Source organism: Dromiciops gliroides, chromosome 4 (genome assembly GCF_019393635.1).
Source record: "Dromiciops gliroides isolate mDroGli1 chromosome 4, mDroGli1.pri, whole genome shotgun sequence".
Taxonomy (NCBI): domain Eukaryota; kingdom Metazoa; phylum Chordata; class Mammalia; order Microbiotheria; family Microbiotheriidae; genus Dromiciops; species Dromiciops gliroides.
The window spans coordinates 386,223,840-386,239,591 of NC_057864.1; the positions used below are offsets into that span (position 1 = coordinate 386,223,840).

Below are 15,752 nucleotides of genomic sequence, written 5' to 3' on the forward strand. Positions count from 1 at the left end.
ATTCTTGTTTTCTAACTATGAGAAAATACACATTTCCTCCAGTATTAATGAAGAATAATCTATATATTTATTATTGCTTGATATTTGAAAATTTAAAAGTAAAAGGTGACATATTGTCTAATCTTTTATTTTACTTTATTGCTCTTATATCTTTCATTTGCCTCAAGTGCCAAGAGACATTTCACTTTTATTTATGTTCTTGAGGGAGTTTTTATGTGAGTATGGTAAACTGAGCTGCTGCCTGAGGAGATGTCAGAGTGTTTGATTGACAGCATTTTTTATTGCCACTTCTCAGGAAAACTTTGATTTTAACTCCAAGGTCACTTTAAGTCTTGCTTGTGTTATTATTTTTTCAATGCTTATTAGAATTAGTTCTTTTTGTGTTCCAGTTCAGTAAGTTCCAGTTTGAATACATCAATTTTACTTTTCATAATAATAGAATACTTATTTATTTGGTCATATCAGGATTGCATGTTTTCCCCTGGTTAATAATTTCATATTGATGTCCACATTATATACTTAGAAAATTAGAAACCTAAGAAGTTATGAGGGACAGCTAGATGGTGAGTGGATCAAGAAGACTCAACTTTGTGAGTTGTGGCCTCAGACATTTAGTTTTGTGACCCTGGTCAAGTCACTTAACCCAGTTTGTCTTAGTGTCCTCATCTGTAAAATGAGCTGGAGAAGGAAATGGCAAACCACTCCAGTATCTTTGCCAAGAAAACCCCAAATAGGGTCACAGAGAGTGGACATGACTGAAAAATGACTTAATAGCAATAAAGAAGCTATATGACTGATTAACGTGAAATGGTAGTATTGGAGCCTTCTTTTGATGTGTACTTTTTAGCATCTATTAAATAATATTTCTCAAATAACAAAACTTTGAATAGGGTGAAGTTTAAGCTTATTTCTTATATAATGCATATGTTAATTGGGCTTTAGTTCTCCAAGATAATATAAAATATCAAGTGGTTTCTCATAAATTCTCTTTAGCGCATCCCTCTCCCAAGGTTCCCCTTGAGAATATTATAATATGGCTTATATATTTCCTTAAAAAGACCCTCAGCTTCACATTAAGCATTCAGACTAATAATTTAAATATATAAACTTTAGACCAGATTTTATGTAACCCATCAAAAATATAAAAATAAAATGTCTTGACAGAAAAATTCTCCTTTCTTTAATCAACCAGTTAACAGATATTTATGATGTGTCTGCTATATACCATCTCTTCTTGAATATTCTTTTCTCTCTGAGTTTTCATGTCACTGCTCTCAGTTACATAATGCACCTGTCTGTTAACTTCTTCTGTACCCCTAATAATGGGTTTACCCCAAAACTCTGTCTAGGGTTGCCTTCTTTTCTTTCTATATGCCTACTCTCCTAGTGACCTCAGTAACTGTGCAAGTGACTTGTAGATCTCTATAACCAGCCCTAGTATTTATCCTGAGCTCCAGTCCTGGCTGGACTAAATGACCTATATGAATCTTAAACTCAACAAGTCCAAAATAAAACTCATTATCTTTACAAACTAAAACCTATGATGCTTTCTAGTTATTCAGTTGCTATCAAGGATATTGACATCTAGATGTGAATCTGTGGATTGACTGTTTAAGTGGAAGTTAGTTTATGTTAGCAATCTGTTGTAATTAATATTATTAAATCCTTTTGGGAACTTTGGGTGGGTCTAGATCTGTGTGATCATAGGTATAGACATAAAATTGGGATATTTCTGTTGTATTAGGCCCCAAGTAATATCCAAGGTCATACAGTGTATCAGAGGTAGTATGTGAATATTGTTCTTCCTGACTTAAATATTGATCCTCTATTATTGTAATTTGCTTCTCTTTCCATTATAGATGAAAAAAGAGGAATTTCCTAGATATCAGATGTTTACTGAACTATGAATTCGATTCAGGAGACATATTAAATAGATTTTTGTGTTTTTTTATTTTTGTCCTTATGTAAACAGCTGATTGAATTTAATGCTGACAAGGTGATCATTTACCACCGTAGTTTTTCTTATAATATTCTGATAAATGTTAACTGTAACTTTCCTTGATTTCGTATTGTTAAATAATCTCATTTTTTTTTATCCTTTCAGACTCCTGTAGTAGTGAAAGATGAAACTTCATTTGATTTATTTACAGGAAGTGGACATATAATCTGCAGTGAGGTATGTGTAGAGGAGAAGTGAGCCATATTCTTAAGTTGACTGAACCAGTTTTATTATTGAGTGATGAGGTTGGAAGACAAATTTCATAGACCTAAAAAATAAGTGAGGGGCAGCTAGGTGGCGCAGTGGATAGAGCACCGGCCCTGGAGTCAGGAGTACCTGAGTTCAAATCCAGCCTCAGACACTTCACACTTACTAGCTGTGTGACTCTGGGCAAGTCACTTAACCCCAATTGCCTCACTAAAAAAAAAAAAAAATAAGTGAGAGGAGAGGAAGCAGAGACAATGAATGTAGATAGCATTTCAGAGAAGAGTATGATCAAATGAAGATTTATTTTTTTAAGGATGAGAGTTGGGTATAAGGCTAAAAATTCAAGTTCATGTTCTTGTTCCATTAGTAAGCTTTACAGAAGCACCAACTACATCTTAAAGTGGTCTTATTTATGTAGGTTCTTACTAACAAAGGGAATCCAGTAAGAAAACATAAGTAGATTATTTATCACCACCTAACACCAACACTGAGAAAGCACATGTGTACAATAGCATCATTTTATATCTAAAACATAACATATACAATTGATATTAAACTTCCCTGCACGCTTGTATTATTCTGTCCTAACCTTTGGTTCAGGATACTTCTCAGGCTGCCTAAGTACAATAGAACAATAAACCTGATCTCCAAAATTTAACTTGCTTAAGAAAAATTATTACAGTTTCAGATTTGTTTATATATATATGTCTTCCAAAATAAAATAGTAGGAAATCTTGATTTGCCTATAACCTAATTAATAATCATTAGTGCCTGTAAATATATATATATGTATATATATATAAATTTGCAAAAATAAGAAAACTAAGTCTAGTATTTAAATTGTATAAGTTACTAAACTTCTTTGTGAAAATAATTTCTTAATTCAATATCTTTCATAGAAATGAAATATTGTGATTTCAATGGGTATTCAATGCTATTTTTTCTTTCTTTCTTTCTTTTTTTTTGGTGAGGCAATTGGGGTTAAGTGACTTGCCCAGGGTCACACAGCTAATAAGCGTCAAGTGTCTGAGGCCTGATTTGAACTCAGGTCCTCCTGAATCCAGGGCTGGTGCTCTATCCACTGTGCCACTTAGCTGCACCTCAATGCTATTTTCTAAGATGTAATCTTCTGTCTTCCAAAATAAAATGCTATTTTTCTAAATTGTAATTTTTGAATACATTTAAATGTATTTAGAAAATTATAATTGAGAAAAAGATTATTTTAAATTTAGTAGCATTTTATTTTTTCCCCGGTAGCATTTTAATTTAAAAGTAACTAATATCATTTTTTTTTGTTTTTAGCTGATAAGATGGATTATCAGTGAGATACATTCAGTATGGAAGATACATAATGGAGGTATTTTAAACCATCCTACAGATCCTCCTGTTCTAAATTGGAAACCCTGGGAACATATATATTCTCTATGCAAGGCAGTAAAAGGTCATATGCCTCTCTATAATAGCTATGGAAAATATGTTGTTAAACTTTATTGGATGGTAAGTTCACATGCATTAAAATACTTCTTAAAATTGTTACCAGCATGACCACTGGTGCAACTTGTGTCATTTCATAGAGTAGCAGCTGTATGGGAGTTGGCAAAGAAAGATTCTGGAAATGAATCACTGGCTTGATACTTCTTTCTCAGCCTCTGCGTCCGCCCTGCTCCTGCTACACATTCCTGCTTCTAGCTCTAAGGCTGCCACTCAATTTAACTCAAAAACTTTTATTGTGTTGTTTTTTTTAATTAAGTGTGAACATGATACTAGGTGATAACAATGAAGCAGTTCCTGCCTTCAAGGAAATTATATTCTATTGGTAAAAATAGAAGGTCATTTGAGAAAAGAGTAAACATTAACAACTAGGGGAATCAATGAAATCACGAGCAGGTGACATCTGAGTTAAACCTTTTTTTTAAAAAATAAGTATTTTTTTCAATTACATGTAAAGATAGTTTTCAACATTCACTGTAAGATTTTGAGTCCCAAATTTTTCTCCTTCCCTCATTTTCACCCCCTCCAGAAGCCAGAAAGCAATCTGATATGTTATACATTACAATCATATTAAACATATTTCCACATTAGTCCTGTTGCTATCTATTTCTTCCTGTAACTTACTTAATTTCTTCTCTAAGAATTTGGGTGCTATACCACTTGTTGCATATATGTTTAGTATTGATATTACTTCATTGTCTATGGTACCTTTTAGCAAGATGTGGTTTCCTTCCTTATCTTTTAATTAGTTCTATTTTTGCTTTTGCTTTGTCTGAGATAAGGATTGTTACCCCCACTTTTTTTTACTTCAACTGAAACATAATATAGCCTGCTCCAGTCTTTTACCTTTACTCTGTGTTTATCTCTCTGCTTCAAATGTTTCCTGTAAACAACATATTGTAGAATTCTGCTTATTAATCCACTCTGCTATCAATTCCATTTTATGGGAGAGTTTATCCCATTCACATTCACAGTTATGATGACTATTTCTATATTTCCCTCCATCCTTTTCTAAAATCAGGACAATCATTTTAATTTTCCTTCCTGAAAGAGCATTTATTTGCCCCTCCCCACTGACCACATGCCCCTCCTCTCTTTCCCTCTCTTCGTCCTTCCCTTCCTGCCGTTCTTTCTACCTATATCTAATTTATCTATTCCTTTACTTTTTGTTATTTAGTTATTTATTAATTCTCTGTTTATTTTTATGAGTATTTATTACTGATCCCTTTTATTTCCCTCTTATTGAACAGTTTAAAAAGAGAATAGGATGCTCAAAACAAGTATGCAGAGTACAACAAAACAAATTGCTGTATTAACCATGTTGAAAAATGTATGCCACATTCTTAATTTTCAGTCCAACTCTACTAGTTACAGGCCAATTTTTAAATGCTGTCATTTCTTCTTTTCAGGTTTTTATATTTTCTATGATGAATTTCCTAATGTGTTAGTTTTAGCAATTTATGTTTTTGTAAATCATCAGCTTTGTCCTTTAGTCAGCAAGTACAATGTCTTTCATTTTAAATTTATGTATGGCTACTCTGTGACTTAGGTGATCCTTTGTGTGGTTTATACATGTGTACTTGAAAATTAATTATATTACCTATTTTTTGTTTCTTTATATCTCCTAGGAAAACAGTTAAATCTATGAGTTCTTTATTGTTAATTTTAAGTTATTTTCATGTTCCAATAAGAAAATACTAAGAGTTTTGTACTTGTTTTATTCTTTTGTCACCATTGATATTTTAAAATTTTTAATTTAGCTCTTTAAATGTTTGATGTGTAAGTGGTAGGAATTATTACATATTGTTTATTTTTCCTCTAGATATTCTATAATGCCTTTGTTTTCCATTTTTCCTAATTTTTATTTAACTTTATTATATACCATTTTTACCCTCCTTTTTTTGAATTTTCAGTTGCATGATATGAACAATCACTCTTAATTTAGTTATTTTCCCATTATCTGTGGTTTCTATAAGCAACATATGAATAGATTTATTTCTTGATTTTTTTCTTTTTAATGGAAAATTCAGATCATTAATTGTTAATTATAAATGTTAAAAGCAATGCATTTTATTTATTTTTGGTCATTTTTTAATTGTTCTTAAAGGAGTAGAACTTATATTAATTTTTTATAACTATTCCAGCTCTTAAAATAGCAGATAAAATAGGTTGTATTTTCATTTTTAAACTGTTGACATTTCCCTGAGCTTTAACTGTTTTGGTGGGTTGTCAGGTCCTTTCTTCTTTTCCTTCTTCATTTTTGTTATTGCTATATTTTTTACTGGTTGTGGGTTTCTTGTTGGTATTGTTTTACTCTTTTGTGTTAATCATCAAAATATCTATTTTTATCTCCAAACTTCAGTTTTATTGTTTCAGTTTGTCAGATAAAATTTTACAAATTGTCCATATGTCTACATATTAAATTCTAACAAAAGGTAATAAAACACAATTTTTGATAGTTATTTATGGTTGTCAGTTTTAGACATTCTTTCCCATTTATTATGGGGATCTTTTTAGTTGTGGATTTTTCTTCCATGTCTTGTTTGTCTTGGAATGGAATTCATATGTTTTCAAATAATATAGTCACATTTTCAAGGCTTGTGAGTTTTGGATCTGAACCCCCCCCTTTTTTTTTCATTTTTGGGTTCCTTTTTGGATTTTTTGTATTTTGAAAAAGCTGATGTCATTCTAATTGATATTATTCTAATTAGCTTTTCTTTAGGCATGCCTTTTTTGTTTTGACCATTTAAAAAATTTGGGGTTTTTTTCTCTTTCTTTCTTTCTTTCTTTTTCTTTTCTTTTTTTTTTGTATTGTTCACAATATATAGGGAACAGAAAATGGTTTGTATATCCCAACAGGTAGGGTCTCAGCTCCATTGTGATATTGTAGTATTTGGATTGGATTCTGGGTTAGGCCTGTTTCTTCCTCTCACCTTTTCTAGTGGAGGCTTGCTTTCTCTCTTTTCTGTCTTTGGCAAAAAGGGGGTGAAACTGGGCTTGGTAACACAGTTGGGAGAACTGGCATCTTGGAAATGCTTGGATATGAACTGATATTGGAGGGCTGGATTTGAAGGGACAGTTCTCATTACCTTTGATTGAGGTGAAACAATTGTGTGGGAATTATCAGAGTTTTGGTCAGAGTGGCACAGATGAAGGCCGGGAGTGGTTTTTCCTTCTCCGCAGATCTGTCTACTCTGACATGGTGGTAGGTAGGTCATAGGGTTTTTTTGTTTTTACTTTTGTTTTTTTGTGGGGCAACGGGGGTTAAGTGACTTGCCCAGGGTCACCCAGCTAGTAAGTGTCAAGTGTCTGAGGCCAGATTTGATCTCAGGTACTCCTGAATCCAAGGCTGGTGCTTTATCCATTGCACTACCTAGCTGCCCCACGTCATAGGGTTTTGATGGAGCTCTAGGACCCTGACACAGGAATGAGGAAGCCTGGAGATGTAGCTTAGTGATTCAGACACCACCATTCAGCCCTCTCCTTCATCACTCAGATTAGCTCAGGCTCCTTTAATGTGGGATATTGGATCAGTTAAGAAAGGACTGCGGCCCTTCTTCTCCTTCTGATCCAATACAGGGTCGGGAGACTGGACAGAAGGGGATAGGTAGAGATGCTAAGAGGGATAATGCATTCAATCTAGTTCAGTTTTGGCTCCAGGGCTACCAGACTGAGCAAGCTCTAAAGGAAGATTTTATAGTCTAGATCATTTACTTGATTTTCTGTTTTTCTGTGTTTCTATTCTCATTTCTTCTTTTATTGTTCTTTGGGGCTATATTTAAAGGTTTTAGTAGCCTTTCATAACTGGTGGTTTTGGAAAAAAGCTATCTCCCTTGGTTTTCTTACTGTTTAGCCATATTGTTTCTAAACTGTTTTACAAATATATGTATTCATTTAGTCTTTTTTTCCCCCCTGAGAGGCAATGAGGGTTAAGTGACTTGCCCAGGATCCCATAGCTAGTAAGTGTCAAGTGTCTGAGGCCGGATTTGAACTCAGATCCTTCTGAATTCAGGGCCAGTGTTTTATCCACTGGGCCACCTAGCTGTCCCCTTTATTTAGTCTTTACAACCAATAAGGGAGGTGCTGTTATTATCCCTATTTTACAGATGAGGTAACTGTGGTTAAGGGTTATAGATTTAAGGTTGAAAGAGACTTTAGAAGATCTTTTATTATAAAGCAAAACTTGGATCTGACCTCAGGTCCTCTGACTAAATCCAGCACTTTTCCTATTGTACCTTTACCTTTTACCTATGTAGGTGGAAACTAAACCCATGGGAATACTTTAAATCATCCAAAGAATCACAGAATTTCACAGCTGGAAAGTAAATCAGTGGCTGCCCAAATTATCTCATGCCTGAAAAAGAATTATATCTACAACATGTCCAACAAGTGGTCATTAACTGTTTACATGAATACTGCCAGTGAGGGGGCATCTACTACTTTTATAGACAGCCCATTCATTTTGGAATAACTGTAATTGTTAGGAAGTTCCCCGCCCCCCCCCCCACCCCGGTTAAATCTAAATTTGCCTCTTTTCCTCTTCTAACCATTGTTTGAAGTTCTGTCTTCTGGGAACAAATAGAATAAGTGTAATCCTCAAGAAACAATAGAAAGAAATTATGAATTCTTCATTTTTGCCTTTCTCTGTGTAGCCCAAGACTGCATTAAGTTTTTTTAGAGGTCATATAATACTTCTATTATTTATTTAGTTTGATTAACCAAGACTCTTGGATTTTTTTTCCAGATAAACTGTGGTTTATACCTGCCTTCCCCACATTGTTTATATGAAAATTATTTTTTGAAACCAAGCATAAGACTTTATATTTATACTTTTTGAATTTTTTCTTACTTGACTTAACCCAGTGCTCTAACCTTTTAGCAAGATCTTTTTGGATGCAGTCTGACTCTCGTTTAATGTATCTCTTGACTTTGTGTCATCTGCAAATTCAATAAGAAAGCTATATAATCCTTTATCTATGGCACAGAGAAGCTATAATTTGTCCATTTAATATGTTTCTCAGGTGATATTTGAACCTTGATATTACTGGTTTTACTCCAATGTCCTGTCTGTTATTGCCATGCCACCTTGAATAAATTATTTATAAACTTAGGAAACAAAAATATTAGAGTTTAGTTTTTGGTAGGAGTGACATATTAACATTGAATCTAACAGAAGGAGAAATAAGAAGTAGTTGCTTAAATTTGAATCTTTAAATGAGCAAAAATATGAGGCTCTATAGGTAATACCTATACTTATAATTTGGTAACACTATTTTTAAAAAAGTTAAATGAACACAGTTAGTTGGTTCTTTAAGCAAAGGCTTTTTGTCATAAAATTCTCAAACTTTTTACAAAAGATTTGATCATTGTATAATGGAATAAAACCACAAACTAATAATGTTTTATTGATAAAATAATTAACGCCATTATTTTAAATTCAACTGTACAGCTCTTTGGCTTTTATTTTGCAACATGCTTACACTAATATTTGTTCCCCCTACACTCACATCTACCCCTGACCCCACCTACATGTTTAATATACACAAAGCAAAATACTAATTCCTGAGCAATTTGAAATTATCAGCAGAGGTGATGCTGGAGATGCTCATAATAGCCATGATTTTAATAGTAGTCATAATTGGCCACTGAATTTTAATTAGTGATAATACTTGTTATTTGTAGCAAGAATATAAAGTGTCTGCTAAAATCTTTTAGTTATTAATAGTTATAAAATGTGGTTAAAATAATTAGAAATTCTTGGTTATATGCCTCTCATGGATGATGACTTTTAAAATTTTCATTATATGTTTAAAATCTCTTCTTATTTTTAGGGTTGTTGGAGAAAGATAACTGTTGATGACACCCTACCATTTGATGAAGAGAATAGATTATTACTTCCATCCACAACTTGTGAAATTGAACTTTGGCCAATGATATTAGCTAAAGCCATCATTAAGCTCACAAACGTTGAGTATGTTGAAGGAGCAAGCTATCAATATTTCTATAAAAACAACCCAAAATTCAGTTATAATTGCCTATAAAGACTCTTAATTATTTCTGAAGTGACTGCAATGATATACAATAGCCTTAGAGGTCTAGTGTAAATGTGAACACCATAAGATCAATTATTAAAATAAATCTTCAAAGCCAAGTTTGAATCCTTATAAGTAGTTTATGTCCCTTTGAGAAGCACATTGGGGAATTTTGATTTCAAGTGATGATGCCAAACAATAGCATAATATAACATTCTGGTGTTTGCCCTAGGGGAATGATCCTGCATTTCCCAAATCCAGCACTTTGACAGTAGCTTACAGAACTAGATGATTCAGAGGCTGGCTTTACTCATCATCAAATAAATGATTTGTCAAATTGTAGGGACACTTTGCTGCCTTACCTCTGTATGTCAAAATAGTATATAGGTAGCTTCTGAGCATAAAGAATAGGGTTCCTTTTATTTCACTTAGGAAATGAAGACTCAGGTGATGTGTGACAAGTTTTACAAGAATTGTGTCAGTAGCCTGTTAATGTTGTAATGTCTTGAGGTTACATAAATTTTTGGGGGGAGGAAATAGGTTCTGTTCCTTAGGGATAGTGAATAGATTTAAGATTTCATTACTATAGAGTCCTCCCAGGTGAAGAAACTCCCTCTACTAATGTTAGTTGGCATTTCTGTAAAGAGCATTGCTTAGAGCATTAAGAGGGTAAGTGACTGATCCAAAGGGCACAGGACCCGTCTGGGTCATGAACAGTACTTGAGCCCCCATCTTCCTGTCTTCACTGATATTCCATGGTGCCTCTACTTATTTATGTGATTTCATTTTTCTTCATCTATGGCTTCAGTTAATATTCCAATTTCCCTGAAAATGGGATTTAGCTAGATAATTTTTTTCTTAATTTAAAGGAGTGAAATTTAAATATCATTGTCATGTATGTAAGGTTTTGATTATCATGACCATTTCAATGTCATTTCAACAATAAATTTAAGATACTGTAAAAATTTAATTTGAAATCATGTCAAAAGAAATTTTAGCACCATTGATAGTTTTTTCTGAAGAAAAGTGAAGGAGCTGGCTTCTTACTGAAGTTCCATGAGTTTCTCACCCTGTTTTGTGGGCCTTATGATAATAATATTTGGATGTTTTCAAAGAATCATATCAATTGACAAAATTATATTTTATTTAGACTCGATGTCTGAAGCTTATAATTATGCTCAGTAATTAATATGGGCATTATAAAGCTTCCTCATTATGTTTGAGGAAGGGTTATTTAATGATGACTTCTCGTTCCTTAAATATTTGCCCAAATTTTGATATTTTGATAATGTGAACAAACTTGTTGACTTTTCTTTTCTAGCATCCACATGGCTGACCAAAGAGAGTTAGGAGAATTCACAGTTCTTCATGCACTTACAGGATGGTTACCCGAAGTCATTCCTCTCCGGTAAATTTGTTTATTAAGTTAGTTATTTATCTTTTCTTGAAATCTCTTTTTAAAATAAAAGACTTTAAGAGTAAAATCCCAAAAGGTTGTGTATTGAATAGTGTCAGCTAGCTGGTTAGTCAACAAGCATTTATTAAGCATCTACTTTGTACCAGGCAAGAGCTGAATAATGTCTTAAGAACTTCTAAAAAATTCTGTGAGAAATTTATTACAAAAGCTTCTAATTTCATATACTGTGATACAATTACTGAAATATTTGATTTATAAATGCTAAAGCAATAGTGATTATTCAACAAAAGAAACACTTCCCTTTTTTATTTTCACATTTAACAAACTTAATTTGCTTCAACAGAGACCAAAAAAAACCCTACCTCCATCTCAGCTGATTAAGTAGTCGGGATGTATAGATACAGAAATGCTTTTACTATGGAGAAATAAAGAGTTCTCAGACATTCTAAGGCATAAAGTAAGAATTTTTTTAAAAAATTGAAACATCTACATACCCTTTTCTCCCCTATATCCAAGCTATTTGGAACCTTCATCTATTCCAAAATACATCCTATTTATTACTTACTACTGGGGAGATTGTGAGACATGCCCTCTTTCAGTTCTTCCATACCCTGCATTCCCAGACACAGTAATATAATGTTGTTTATTTAAATATGGCATGATGGTTAGAAAATCACATTTGTAAGTAGCCCCCACTTGGTCAACTCCCTCTCTTCCCCCTGCCAGTTCAGTACAGTAGCCAGAAATTTTTTTTTCTTCTTTTAGGAGCCAGAACTTAAGGGCATTATGATCAGGCCTATACTGCATACATTTTTCTCCAGTTTCTCTTTACCCATGCCTGGACACCTTGTTTGTCATAGAATACTTCTGTACCTTTAGCACAGTCTAGAGTCTAGATTTAAATACCATTTCTTTCCCATCTCGCCTTTTCTTTTGGTTGTCCATTTGATTTCTGGGTGTCACTATCCTCTGTCTTGTCTGTCCTTGTGTGACTCTTTTCCTCTCAAGAAATGGACATTCCCATCCAAAGATATTCTGTTTTCTGAGTGAGAGAATCTCCAGAAAATTTCTGCCAATGAGAAAGGATCTTTTGGAAAATTGCCAAAAAAGTACTTCATAATTATTTCTCTTACATTTTTGCAAATGGTTGTTTCCTCCCACAGAAAGTTTATAAGAAGAAAAAATGACACATCAATATTTTTTCTCACCAAAAATATGATCAGGGAGCAGATTAATGAAAAACAGTAATTCAGGATACATCATCAAATTGGATTTGATTGAATATCTCATTATAAAATCAAATTCTTGCTACATATATTTGCCTCATTCGATGGATCTTTTCTCACTTAGAAAGCAGCCCTGAAAACTACCATTAGCAACTTTTAGGGGAAACTACTTCACTGCTCTAAAAAGATATTGTCCTGACATAATATGAGATAGAGGGGGAAAATGCTACCTTGGAAAAGACAACACTTGACTTATATGTACAAGTAGAACAAGTAAAGAAGAAATTAGTTTTAAAAGTAGAAATGTATAGATTATTGAAGTTTAATGTTTTCCAGTATCTTCTACTTGTTAGAAACACAGTATTGGTGGTAATGTGACCATTAATCATGAGACCAGAGTCCTAGATTTGGGTTTCCTATAATTTTTCTGTGTGACTTTGAATAAGCCATTCCTCCTCTTTGAGCCTATTGTCCCTGTGTGTAAAAGGAAAAAGGGAAATGGAGAGATGTACATCTTTCTTGAGGTTTCTCCTCCCCCTATGCCTTTGTTGTTTTTGCTTTTTGCTTCTTGTTGTTGACTTTAATTGTATTGCTGTACTCATTGTGTATATCGTTCTTTTGCCTCTACTTCTGCTTTTTGCATCATTCAATAAAGGCTTTCCTTTATTTCCTTGAATTCATCATATTTGCCAAAACTTAGGGTTAATATTCAGAAGTCTTGCTACAGTTGTTTTTAGCAGTTCTCTGGGCCCAGGTTATTTTCTAACTTTTGTCATCTCAAATAATGCAGCTACGAACATTTTTATACACATTTTTCCAAGTAGTCGGATCTTTAGATCAAAGGGGATAAACAGTTTAGTTACTTTTTTTGAATACCAATTCCACAGTTTTTTTTATTAATTTGAACAAATTAATAACTCTATGTGAAGTGAATTAGCATTTCTCCCCCAAAGCTTTTTGTCATTTTTTTTTTCTAAATTCAATGGGTATTCTAAGGCCAATTGGACTAAATTGTGGAGGACCTAGAATGTCAGGCTGGGGAACCTATTTGGTATATAGTTGGGGGTTCTAAAAGCTTATTGAGTAAAGGAGTAAAATTGTAGAAGATAGCAATAGATAGTCGCCTGCAGACTGATTTGGAGTTTCTCAAGTCCTGTACCAACACAATAGGCATATACAGCTCATCCTGGATTTTTGCTTCCTCCCCAGATCCTCACTCTGAGGTAGGACAGGCATGTGTCTCTTCTCCTTTGAAGTTTAGTTTTTATTCTGGAGGCAAGAAGGAGTCTAAAGGAAGTAACATGGTCAAATGTGTACAATAGGAAAATTATTTTAGGAGCTAAGTGGCACAGTATATAGTGCACTGGGCCTGGAGTTAGAAAAACCCGAGTTCAGATCTGACACTCAGACACTTAGTAGCAGTGTGACCCTGGGCAAGTCACTTAATCCTGTTTGCCTGTTTTCTCATTTCTAAAATGTGCTGGAGAAGGGAATGACAAACCATTCCAGTATATTTGCCAAGAAAACCCCAAATGGGGTCACAAAGAGTCAGATATGACTGAAATAACTGAGCATCAGTTAGAGTATGAAAGCAAAGAGACAAGTCTGGCTGACACATTGATTGACCCTGTGAAAGTCACTTACCCTCTTAGTATTCTAGGAAACTCTCTAAGGCTATAGATTTCAGAGAAGGTGCTGACCTGCATTGGTAGAGGGAGTTGCCACATCTGGGAGTTCCCTCTATCAGTGTAATCATAGGTCCAATTACTATCTTTGTAAGATAGTTTCTCTGAACAGGATAATTGGTAAAAATCTCAGGGGGTTAATTAGCTGAACAAACATACCAGTTCCTTTGAGGGAATTCTTCAAAGTACCAAGAAAACTTGAACCCAGGAATAGTAACATAGGATATTGAACTTAGGGTAGTAGGAGTGTGTGTTTGCATGAAAGACAAACAGAGATGGACAGAGAGAGATAGGCAGAGAATGCACTCCCCTCCTCAAAAAGCTTCAGTGATTCCTTATTTTCAAAAGCAAATTCCTTACCCTGGAATCAAAACCCTTTCCTCAGTTTGGTTTCTCCCTACTTTTCTAACTTTATTTCATATTATTCATCTTCGTGAACTCTACATTTCAGCAAAGCTAGACTACCAGCCATTCCCTAAACTCTGTGTACTTTCTATCTCTTTGTCCTATCCTGGGAATGAACACTTTTTAGTCTCTCTCTCTCTCAGTATGTCTTATTTCACCTGAACTGACTTCAGGTGATATTTCCTCTGTGAATCATTCCACATTGTTAATGCCCTCTCCTTCCTCAATTTTTCTTATGTTCTTCTTATTTCTATTCATGGCATAGGACTTATACTCCTATTTTTTAAAAAAAATTCTAGTACCTACCACAACACCTTGCACAGAACTGCTTAATAAATGACCCTGGATGATTAGAAGAATGGTAATACTTCCAATGGAAACAAAAAGTTTGGAGAAAGGCTTAGTTTAGGTTCAAAGGAATTCTTCTTTGGGCATTCTGAATTAATGAACACGTATAATAGGCCTGCACTGTCCTTGGGGCTCTTGAAGCATTACACAGTCAGTACAAAATATGAGCTCAAGGAAGGCTTTATTGAGCAAATAAAATTTGAGTTAGGCCTTAAAGAGTTAGTAGGATTTGACTAAGGAAAGGGGAGGAAAGGACACAACGGAGAAGCTGTGTATGCATCGGCCTTGTGGTGGGAATAGACATGGTACAAATAGATCACAAAAGTCTAGACTTAGAGCTGTAAGGGACCATTTAACTCAATCCCCTCATTTTACAGAAGAGGAAACTGAAGCACAGAGAGGTTAAATGACTTTCCTAAGTCATATAGGCAGTAAATTATCAGAGGCGATCTTTGAACCCAGGTCCTCTGACTTCAGAGCCAGTGAGAGGAGAGCTGTCTGTCTTTCCATTGTTGTTTTAACTAGATTTCTTATAAATCAAAATCTGACCAAGGAAGTCATGTCCAATTCTTCATGACCCCATGAACTTTAGCATGCCATTACTGTCCATGAGGTTTTCTTGGCTAAGATACTGGAGTGATTTTCCATTTCCTTCTCCTGTGGACTTTAATACATACTTGGAAATACTTCCTTGTGTATCTTTGTTTTGTCTTTGGACTGCCCCAGACCATTTTCATAGTTTCTGAGCTTCTGACCTTCTTGGTCAGAAACTTGGTCAGAAACTTTTTTGCAATATGCTTGGCCCTTTTAGAAAAAAGGTATATATGTTTTAGAAACATGTTTTAGAGAAAATGTCTATATGTTTTAAATAAATTATATCTAGGTGTGACTTTCTTAACTCCTATACACTTACTGAGTGCTAACTGCCTTCAAGTAGCTTTT

The 15,752-nt window shown here is 34.1% G+C and overlaps 1 protein-coding gene across 1 annotated transcript in view; it reads left to right on the top strand.

Annotated features, from left to right (window-relative positions):
• ADGB (androglobin) overlaps positions 1-15,752 on the top strand; it is a 167,417-nt gene that overhangs the window by 13,290 nt on the left and 138,375 nt on the right. The window contains exons 4-7 of the mRNA XM_043999579.1: positions 2,105-2,176; positions 3,509-3,703; positions 9,529-9,668; positions 11,051-11,137. Of these exons, the coding sequence (XP_043855514.1) occupies positions 2,105-2,176; positions 3,509-3,703; positions 9,529-9,668; positions 11,051-11,137 (494 nt within the window). The remainder of the gene's footprint in view (positions 1-2,104; positions 2,177-3,508; positions 3,704-9,528; positions 9,669-11,050; positions 11,138-15,752) is intronic.